Raw genomic sequence first — 11,284 nt, 5'->3', positions numbered from 1 at the left:
GGAAGTCTGTGCCACAGGTCCTGGCCCACCTCAACCCTGTTACCATTTTTTCAAAAATATATCTTCAGAACACAGATTCTCAGTTGTAGGTTCTTATTGCTACACAGCTACCGAGAGCAAAAAATCAGTATTTGCAGGGAGGAGACTCAGTATCAGGATGGCTATATATAATCCTCATGGTATTTCAATGTGCCACCAAGGTGAACATATAGACAAAGAGCAGTGCTGACTAAGGTGGGGCTCCCTGCACATGGAGACAGCATCACCTTGCAACAGGCCCCACTGTAGACTCCAGATTCCAAGGATGCATGGACCCATGGGGGTCACAAGCACATACACACACACACACACACACACGCACACACACACGCACACACACAGACACACACACACACACAGACACACACACACACAATTGGTCCTCTATGAGGAGTCCATGTCTGTAGGCTTTTGCTACACACATCCTTGGTGTATTGCTTTAAGTTCCATGTATGTCTGATAGCAAAAATCAAGGAAAGGATATTCCAAGTTCTCAGACATTTACTACTTTCATCTTGTACACAGGCAATCACAGCTTGGTGGTGCTAAGCACTAGGGAATCCAGGACCTACTTGCATCACATCAGATACTAGCTGACAATGCCCTCCAAGCACAGCATGGCTGACTATCTTATGCCATCCAGAGCCAGTAGGACTGCAGTATGTGCTGAGGTACATGACTAGCCACAATGGTTGGGAATGATATCCTATCTTGAGAATAGCTGCCCTGATTTTAGGCCAAGAAGTGGGAGTGAGTAGGTAGGGGAGCAGGGCAGGGGGATGGTATAGGGCACTTTAGGGATAGCATTTTAAATGTAAATGAAGAAAATATCTAATAAAATAAAATAAAATAAAAAGAAGAGGATACTTCTCAAAGAGTAGCTGAAAAGCTCTTCCAGATACTGGACCAAGAGTTTTACCAGTCCCTTTGAATTGTGTCAAACCATAGCAAAGAATTCATAGACAAAACTTGTCAATAAACAGTGAATGATTTATGGATAGATGGGAAACTTCATGGTGCATGCAGACTTCAGAGTTCTGGTCTCATGCAGTAAAGAAGATTTCATTAATGAAAACACTACAAAACACTTAGTAGAGTGCAGGAAAAGGTGGATGGGCCTCCTTCTTACTTTGGGCCTATTGTACATAAATACAGGGAGGGATTCGTCCCAATACTATTTGATTGGAATGCATGCTGCATTGCTTTCCATGCTCAGAGATAATCAGCTACCCAATCTATAACTATTGCTTTTTCATTACCCATTTTCTCCAGTTCTCCATAAAGGCTATTCATTTGACGACCTGAGAGACAGATTGGGCTTCTGACTACCCCACCATCCCCCCAGACACTTTGGAGCCTTGTCATAGTGATATTACATAGCTCAAGAAGGTAGACAAGACAACATAATCAATTTGGAAAGGCTTTACATGATTTTTCCACTATTTTACTGGAGAGTTTAAGTATCATTTTAGCATGCACTCAGCACACCCAGGTCAAGAAGGCAGAAGGAACAGATGTCAATGCCAAACAGATCCCCTCCTGAAATGATGGATCCATTAAAATTGAGGTTTCACTGGGCCAGAGGCCTTTCCATCCCCTATCCATCGCCTATCCATTATATTGAGTCTTAAGCATCTCATGAATACAGGATCATTATGCAATCTGGAACAGTCTCAGGCCTGGAACTGATAACTCAAAAATGTAGAAACTGGAGAAGGGATAGGTAATGGGACTATGGAGCAGCAATTCAATATCCCTGTAGGCCTTTGTTCACAGATACCTATTTTGTGTGGTTGTTTTGGAGACAGGAATAATGTGGGATTTTATCTTTTGAAGAATGGATGTAAACTTTACAAGTTGATGCCCTCCCTGAATCTGCCTTCCTCTATTGCCAAGTATAAGGGAGTTGTCTTTGCAACGAAATGGGGTTGTAAAACAGAGATTTAATGAAAACACATGGCTCAGTATAGTGAAACAATGTGTCCTTCCAAGGCATGTGCAGACTAAAAAATATAATCCAACTTGCATAAAAGTAAAGGTGCAGGAGGATCTTTTTGGCCTCTGGGAAACAGGGCCTCCTGAGGAATAGGATTGTATGTTACATGAATACACCCCAGATCTAGATTTATATTGAAGAAGAATCGCCCACATCCAATGATGCTAGAGCTTTAGATCCTATCACAGATGAGCTACCCATGCCATGGCCCTAACAAAATCTCCCCATTCAAATCATTTGACTTGTAGTGAAGCAAAGAGAAATGTCTCATTTTGGAAGGAGAAGTTGCCAAGGGTTAACCCCTGGGTCAAAAGAGAGACTCCAGGAAAGGGCACTTCAGAAACTGGTCAAGATGGGGCAAGCTGGCAAGCAGGTAAGCCATGGACATTCCCAGTGACATCATCAGTAGTTACTTCCCTTGACAATCTCTTGTATCCAGGAGAACCTTAGAATCTTCAGTGATGTCACCAGTGTTGTGGTAACAGAGTTGCCTGTGAGGTATTCCATTAGATCCTAATGGGTTCCCAAGCAGGTATGTTGTCCATGCTCCTCAGGGTATTTTGGAGGGAGAATATAATACAAACTGAGACCAGATCAAGGCAGAAGGACACTGTCCCTCTATCATGTTGGGAGAGGGCAAGAAAGAACTGGTCATGGAGAAGGCACAGTGAGACCTGGGCAAGGTTGCGGAGATACATGGGGGATGTGGGCTTGAGCTGGTCCTTGCAGGAATATGGCGTTTGATCTGGATCCTTCAGATTCCTTAATGGTAAAGCCAGAGACAAGAATATCTGATGATTAGTTTTTTAGACAGTGTGGAATTGACAAGCCTGCAGTTAATTTGCTGAGAGATCTTTATTTTCCTATGAATGGCAAATTATTCAAAGACCCAGCTCTATGAGATTAACAAAGTGTTGCTCTCAGAAAAGAGTGTTGAAGCACTCCATGCTGATATAGTTTCCTCTAGGTTACATAAGCATGTGATGCCAAGTACAGAGAGGTATATTCCCCTGCTCATGTATCAAGGTTTTAGACACTTTGGTATTGAACACATATGATGTGGACTGATTCACAGTCTGGGGTCAGTGTAGTAGTGTATGAGCTCTCATCACACATTGTAATACGCCTAGAAAGGTGTTGGCTCATGGAATGTTAGGGGCTGGTGTTTATTGTCAATTTTCTTGTGCTAAGAGGGATGGAATATGTTGTAAGATATGAACTGAAAATGCCCTCCAAATTCTTCTTTCTGGAGCAGCTTATTATGCATTTCAGGCCTGGGAGATTGCAGTAGGTTGTCAGGCATATGTTTAGTGATGGTGGATGGGAACAGGGACTTAGCTGAGGAGACCAGCTTGAAGATAGCTTTCCTGCTCTTTCAGGGATTCACAGTGTCTCTAGATTTTTTTCTTCCTCAGGCTTCTGTGTGTGACAATGCATGGTTTCTGCTTTCCCTGTCCTATTTTCTCTACAAGTTTACTAGTGTTTATCTACCTACAGGGTCTTTTAGGAAGGCATCACCCCAAACTCCCAACATCAAAGAGCACAAGAAAAGAATCAAGAGGTTGGAGAAGCTCAAAAGAGATCTCCAGAACATAAAAAATGAGAGAGACAAACTCCAGGGAATCCTGGCCAAGTACTCTAACAAGGATTTGAATGACAGGTAGTCACTGTGCCTACTTCTTTACTATCTTGGGACCTTCCTGTTAAGCACAGATTCCCTCGTAACAGGACACTACAACTCCAGACTGTCCACATATCCAAACTCATTTGGCTGATTGGAGTTTCAACACAGAACTTGAAGTTCAGATAAGAGTAAGATGGGGGTCACAGGAATTATGATGCCTCCAAAACTAAATCAGAGCCTTTAGCATGAATCACCACCTGGGGACGAAGATAGTAATGTATGAGCTCTCATCCTACCTTTTTTTTTTTTTTTTTTTTGGTTTTTCGAGACAGGGTTTCTCTGTATAGCCCTGGCTGTCCTGGAACTCACTTTTTAGACCAGGCTGGCCTCGAACTCAGAAATCCGCCTGCCTCTGCCTCCCGAGTGCTGGGATTAAAGGCGAGCGCCACCACGCCCGGCTTCATCCTGCCTTTTAAGAAGCTTGCACAGGTGTTAGTTTGGGGGACTTGCTAGGTATTGTGTGATTATGGCCTATCCTTTTAAAATTGATCTGGAGGTAATTTGGGTGCAATTGACCCTGCCAACAGCTGGAGTGGCCTCGTCCCACATATTACCCCTCAGTATGACTGGATTGGCTGCAGTTCATCACTGCTTTTCTCAGATTTTATTCATTATACTCTCAGATAATGCCACATCATTATATTTAGTTAGCATTCTGATTGAGTGTAAGTGTGTGTGTGTGTGTGTGTGTGTGTGTGTGTGTGTGTGTGTGTGTGTGTGCTTATCATCTGGAGAATCTATGTAATGTGACAGGTCATTATGTTTTGCCTGACACAGTTTCTAGGAAATAACAGTGAGGAAGCAAGGAAGGATCATTCTGAGCAGCACAGGACTTGACTTCTGTGCTTACATTCGAATCTCCTGGTATATGTTATAAAGGCTTTTCCCTGTAGATATGATTATGTCCTTTGTTAATTTTTGTAGTAATAGAGCCAAGGATTGCCAAATCCTTGTCAAAAAACAGGAGGAGAGTCATAGAGATTTAACGTGGTCCCAGGCCTGTTGCACAGGTTCCAGGAAAGTTCGTTGAGAGCTAATCTATTATTTCAAGCCCCTTCAGTTAACTGAAGCAGGTGAGCTCCCTGCCATTACTTCCCTGTCTCTACTGGCCCCAGGACAAGGGTAATAAATTTAATAAGCACCAAGTGGAACTGGTAATAAGGAGCTAGGTTGTGGCATACATGGGTTGGCGTAGTACATGATTCTCCTTGAATTGAAATGATTCTTGTATCCTTAGTTCACGGGATTATTTATTCCTTGGGCCATGTCCTCCCACAGGATCAACTTTGAGACATTCATGCTTGAGATGCAACATGACCAGGTGATGACTGACCTGAAGAGAATGCCCCAGGACATCAGTGAGGCCTTGTACAAGTGCCAGGACTTGACTAACGAAAATCAATATTACTGGTGAGTGACTAACATGGTCATGAAGCAAGAACTAGACACAGGATATGTCTGTCCATATGTGTCTTTGAAACAAAGTGAGGGCTCAGGTTCTATATTGTTTTCTCTAACAGGAAGCTTACCTTGTTTAAAGCAAGCCTGTAAGATTTTAACATCTTGTACTCATTTTGGCAAAGTGTGTAGAGTCTGTGAGCCCCTCAAGTCATTGTCCTTTACAACTAAGTATCCTCAAGATAGAAAATGTTTACACCATGGTGGAAATAGTTATCAACCTTGAGCCTCTTGGGCTCTGAAATTAGATTCATAGATGAGGTTTCCCTGAGGAACATAGAACGACTGTGTGCTGCTTGGGTGTCTTCTCTCCTAGAGAAATTTTGCCCTATACCTACAGGTGGTTTTTTTTATACTGCAGACATATAAGCACATATGGACCCCATGTTCTCTTCTGAGGGATACATGAATCCCTGTTGGTATCAGTGGTTTCAGAAGTACCTTGGGTTTTCTGGAAAGTGGCTGACCTATGGATTTGACCTCCCTCTATGTGATGCTCCACAGACAATCTGGATACTTGTCTGGGGCTGTCTGGGTATCAAGGCCCATGATAGGGGAATGGTCCTCGGAGGAGTGGGAGGAAAATGGATACTGCCTGGAGTCACCATATTTTGTTTGTGGATCAGGTTCAGGAACTGCCACCTCCTGATTGAATCTAAGCTCATCCAGCTCAATGTCAGGATGTTGCAGAAGGAGAACAGACAGCTGCTAAGGGAGCAGATTGCCTTGGAAGAATGCAACATAGAAACAAAAATACTAAGTAAAGAAGGCAGCCAGAAGATCAAAGACAAATATAGCAGGCAAGCAGCAGGTAGGCTGAATGAAGCATCAGGGGCAGGTTGCCCTAATGTGTAAGCATAAACACAGTCAAGCCTATGCAACTGTCCTGAAACTTATGCAGGCTCTCTCCTATGTCCCATCCAGTTGTACAATTCTGTGATCATTACCAAGACTTTCTGTGGATTTGACCTTTTTTCAAGAAATTTAATTACTGCCATGCCCTCTCCTCCTCCTCCTTCTCCTCTTCCTCCTTGCAATTGGACACCTCTAGTTGGCCACTATAAGGCAGAGGAGATCCTGGACCCCTTATAGCATCTTGTTCTTGCTCTACAGTATGGAGAGGTGCCTCAGGATGCCACTTCCTGAATTATCTAGGAGCTAGGTCCTCTGTTCTGATCTATGGCAACTCACTCAGAGGGGCTTGTGCCCAGTTCCCTCCTAGGACAGTAGGGTAGCCTCCAATTTTAATGTTTTATAATTAAAGTCTTTAGTAAAAAAGAGTAAGTTCCACAATATACATATTTTAAAAATAAAACTTAGGCTTCTTTGACTTTCTTGTACTAAGTTAACCACCTAGAAATTCAAGGTATATCTGATTGGCTTCACCAAGAGGATTCATAGAATCCTACTCTGCATCCCTCTCTTGATGTAGTTTTCCTTAGTATATCATGGCCTTGGCTTTGCTTCAGTACAGATTCCCCCTCAGAGTTTTTCAGAGTGCTGCATTTCAGAACAATCATTGTATGTCTATTCACTACCCTCATTATGACTGACATTGGAGATGATTTTTATGTCACATGAACTGCAACATGTTGAAATGTTACTGTATAATAACTGTTGTTAACTCTTTTTATTGGTGCTACCAGGGTCTTCTGAGATGTGGCTAAGGTAGGTTAATGAGCAGAATATATTTCAAGTTTGAGCTGGCTGGAAGATGTTCTTTCACCCCTCTTTCCTAGGACCTTGAATCTTGCTTGCCAGCTTGTCTGTGCAAGGCTTATACCATACTTGTAGAATCAGCAAGTATATGCATGGAAAATGTTCCTGACAAGGAAATCAGTACAGGCCAGGGCACACAGGCTGGTTTAGTCTAAGAGCCTTTTACACATCTTAGGTCCCAATAATTCCTCAAGTGACAGGAAATGTTCTCAAACATAGCCATCTTTTCATAGAGGAGTTTGTGTCTCTCTCTGTGTGTGTGTGTGTGTGTGTGTGTGTGTGTGTGTCTGTGTGTGTGTTTGTGTACATTTGTGTGTGTGTGTCCTCTTGTCCATGGGTGTTTAGCATGTGTGTTTTGTATTTCAATAATCATAGGTGCTTGTTATATTTGCTTCATTATACAAGTGTGTATTCATGTACTCTTTTTGTATGTGTGTGTGCATGTGTCTTTGAAGGGATGCAATTGTGTGTCTTTGTACATATATGTATGTAATTGTGTCTATATATATTCAAACGTTTGCTTGGTCTTTAAACATCTTAAATGGTAATAGAGGAAATCTTTAATGAGAATTGTACTCTGTCAGTTCATATTGTATTTTAAGAACCTCAAACATAGTAGCCCATCATCATGCCTATCCACCTGGGTCACTAGAACTAAAGAAGACAAAAAATGGTATAAAATCTGATATTCCAAAATTTGTAGATTGAAAAATACTTATCTGTTTTGATTTTATTTGTAGGAAAACAAATAATTGTGGTACCTGGAAGTAAGGAGAAGGCTCCTATGTCAAATCCATGATCCTGAGAGTCAAAAAAGCTGGCTAAGGCTTTGTGTTCCTTCTCTGCACTTGGTGAATAGTGATTGCCCACTGGAAGATCAACAACAGCATCAAAAACAACAACTTAAATAATGGACTTTGTGTGAATCTAAGGGGCATGTCTCTCTTAAAAAGAAAAAAAAATGGCATCTTCTAACGGAACTGAATATGTTTGCTATGTATTAGTCAGTTTGTTTCACTAGTATTAGAAAGGTATGAGGAAGAATTTATTAACATCTCATCACCAATAAAAATTAAGGTTTTTAAAATTATTATTAATGTTAATTATTTATTTATATCCAGATCTCAGCTTCACCCTCCTCCCTTCACAATCCCTCTTTCCAATGGCTCCCTGCTATCCACCCTTCCTACCCTTCTCCTCAGAATTGAGGAGGCCTCCTATGAATAACAACCAGCCTTGCATTATCAAGGTACAGTATACCTAGGTGCATCTTTGTCTTTTCAGGCTAGATAAATCATGACAGTCAAGACAAGGGGATCCAAAGTTAGGCAATATTGTCAGAGACAATCTCTTCTCTAGTTTTACGATTCCCACGGGAAGACCAAGCTATGTAACTGTTACTTCTTTGGAGAAGGCCTAGGTCCATCCCACATATAATCTCTGGTTCAAAGTTCAGTCTCTATGAGTTATTCAGAGCTCAGATTTGTTGAAACTGTAGGTTATCTTGTGGTGTCCTTGATCACTGTGGCTCCTTCAACCCTGCCTCTCCCTCTTCCACAGAATTCCCCAAGCCTCTGCATCTGTTTCCAGAAGCTGCTGAGTGAAGGCTTTCTCGCTAACAATAGTTATGCTAGATCCATGGCTGCACATATACACAAATATCATTAACTATGTCGGGGGTGGGGGGGCTCCATTTCTTGGCATGGGTCTCAAGTTGGGCAAACCATTATTTTGTGCTTTCATAAAATTCAACTTCATCTTTTACCATGCACATCTTAAAAGCAAGAAAAATTGTGGGTCTAAGTTTTGGTGGCTGAGTTGTTGTTTCAGTCCCTCCACTGGAAGTCTTGTCCGGTTACCGGAGATGGCCAGTTCAGAATCCAGACTTTCCATTTTGAGTCTTAGAGCCACCCTAAAAGATTCCTGGGTTTTTCTACTGTCCTGGGATTCTAGCTCTTCCCAGAGAGCCTCCCACCCCCAATCCAGGTGCTGCTATGAAGAGAGGTATACAAGTATCCTTGTTGTATGGTAGAGCATCATTTACATATATGCCCAGGCAAAGTTCAACTGGGTCTTCAGGTAGAAATATTTCCAGTTTTCAGAGAAAGCATCAAGTTGATTTCCAATCTGGTAGGACAAATTTGTACTCCCTCTAGCAGCAGTGTTATCCTTGGCACACATTTTCATCAGTATGAGCTGTCCCTTGAGTTTTTTACTTTATCCATTCTGAGGCTTGTAAGATCTCAGAGTACTTTTGATTTGCATTTCCCTGATGATGATGACTAGGAAAAGTGAACATATCTTTAAGTGCTTCTAAGCCTAGTGAGATTCTTCTGTTGAGAATACTCTCTTTAGATCTGTATCCCACTTTAAAATTGGGATAAATTTTTATTTAGTTTGTAGATACATAGTTTCGTGAGTTATATAAGAGTTAGTGAAGATCTTTTCGCATTCTGTAGGTTGCACTTTTGCCCTTTTGATATTACCTGTGCCATTGTGAAGCTTTTCAGTTTTATGAAGTCCCATTTATTAAATTTTTGCTATAAGTGTTAGACCTGTTGGCATTCTGTACAGGAAGCTGTCTCCTGTGTGATTGTGTTCAAGGTTATTCCTCCCTTTCTCTTCTATCAGATTTAGTGTATCATGTTTTAGATGAGGTCTTTGATCCAGTTAGACTTGTGTTTTGTGCAGGGTGAATAATATGGGTGTATTTTCATTCTTTAACATGCAGTCATTCAATTAGACCTGAGCCATTTGTTGAAGATGCTTTTTTTTCCACCCCACTATACAGTTTTAGTTTCTTGGTGAAAAATTAAGTTCTCATCAAGGTAAGGGGATTTGCTTCTGGGTCTTCAATTCAATTCCATTGGTCAACCTTTCTATATCTGTGCCTGTAGCACTTTGTTTGGTTGCTATTGCTCTCTAGTAAAGCTTAAATCAAAGATGGTGATGCCTCCAGAAATACCTTTACTGTAGGTGATTGTTTTAGTTCTACAGGGTTTTGGTATTGTTTTGTTTTTTGCTTTTGGTGGTGTTGGTTGTGGTTGTATGGTTTTTGTTTGTTTGTTGCTTTTGATTTTATTTCTTTTTTTTTTTTTTTGGCTTTCCATATTGAGTTGTGTAATGTCCTATCAAAGTCTGAAAGAATTGTGTTGGAAATTTAATGGATGTTTTGCACTGAGCCTGTAGATTGCCTTTGGTAAGATGTTCACTCTTACTATGTAAATCCTACTAATCCATGAAAATGGGATATCATTTCATGTGGTGATATTTTCTTCAATTTCTTTCTTACAGGTGTGAAAATTCCTGACATAAAGGTCTTACATTTGCTTGGATAGAGTTACACCAAGATATTTAATATTATTTGTGGCTATTGTGAAGTGTGTTGTTTCCCTAATTTCTTTCTCAGTCCAATAGATGGTAGGCAACTTTATGATGTACCACTTGCTCAATGCTATATACATATGCTGAAGAAACCTAGTTGTTAATTGGAAACATCTAATACATATCCTTGAAAGACACAACAGACTTCGTTTGATAATGAGTGTCTTTAACTCTAGGTTCAGACATTGGTAATCTTGTGTTCCACGTCTATAGCTAGGACTATAGATACTATCTTCAAAACAGTAAAAGAAAATGAATATAATGAACTCGTGGGATGTCACAATAGTGAAGGTGATTGCAACCAAGCTGGAGACCAGAATTTGATCTCCAACAATTGAAAGACAAGAGTAAATTGATTCACAACTTGTCTTTTAGGCTTCACCCAAGTGTGGGGGCAACAAGCACAGAGATGGAGTCAATAATTCATAAGTGTATAAACAATGCACAACATGATAAAAATAGAGGGAACATGCCACAATTTATGGATTGTTATACCATAAAAACCATTACATTGACCACTATGTATGTGTCTTGTGAAGAGATTCTAGCCTACATCAGACTCTCCTGTCCTTATCCAAGTTTCTCCTTCCCTTCCACTCTGACATACCCAAATGGGACTCACCTAAATTCATTGTCTATTGCTAGCAAATAGGGTTTAACGTGAAGGCACAGGACACAGTACTAACCTGATGCTGAGCCTTTGCAGTCAATGCATCCTGAAAGGCTTAGGATTTACCCATCACAGAAAGAGTCTTCAAAAGTAGCTTTGAATTACACTCTTTCAAAGACATGATTTCTTCCCCATGCTAATATCAATCTTCTGAGTTTAAAGAAGCCCCACACCCTACAGAAGGGACACTTTAACTTCTTCAATAACTGAATTTGAAGTACCCAGCCAGAATCCTAAAGGTTCTGTGTAATTCCAAAGCTTGAAAACTACCTGAAATATGGCATGAATAGCTGGACAGACATTCATCTGGAGGCATCTTCTCTGTCAACTTTTC

General features: G+C 40.9%; 1 protein-coding gene across 1 annotated transcript; it reads left to right on the top strand.

The window, feature by feature from the left end:
• The first annotated feature begins 2,515 nt into the window (after positions 1–2,515).
• On the top strand, positions 2,516–7,933 carry LOC147001710 (disks large homolog 5-like). The gene is made up of 5 exons (XM_085828940.1): positions 2,516–2,567; positions 3,533–3,695; positions 4,998–5,129; positions 5,804–5,988; positions 7,637–7,933. The coding sequence occupies exons 1-5, from the start codon at positions 2,552–2,554 to the stop codon at positions 7,693–7,695; spliced, it is 555 nt and encodes a 184-aa protein (XP_085685066.1). The 5' UTR covers positions 2,516–2,551; the 3' UTR covers positions 7,696–7,933.
• Positions 7,934–11,284: the final 3,351 nt, after the last annotated feature.

This window comes from Mus caroli, unplaced genomic scaffold, assembly GCF_978045245.1.
Source record: "Mus caroli unplaced genomic scaffold, Mus_caroli_1 scaffold_12, whole genome shotgun sequence".
NCBI lineage: Eukaryota > Metazoa > Chordata > Mammalia > Rodentia > Muridae > Mus > Mus caroli.
This window is presented reverse-complemented; position numbering and strand designations above follow the sequence as displayed.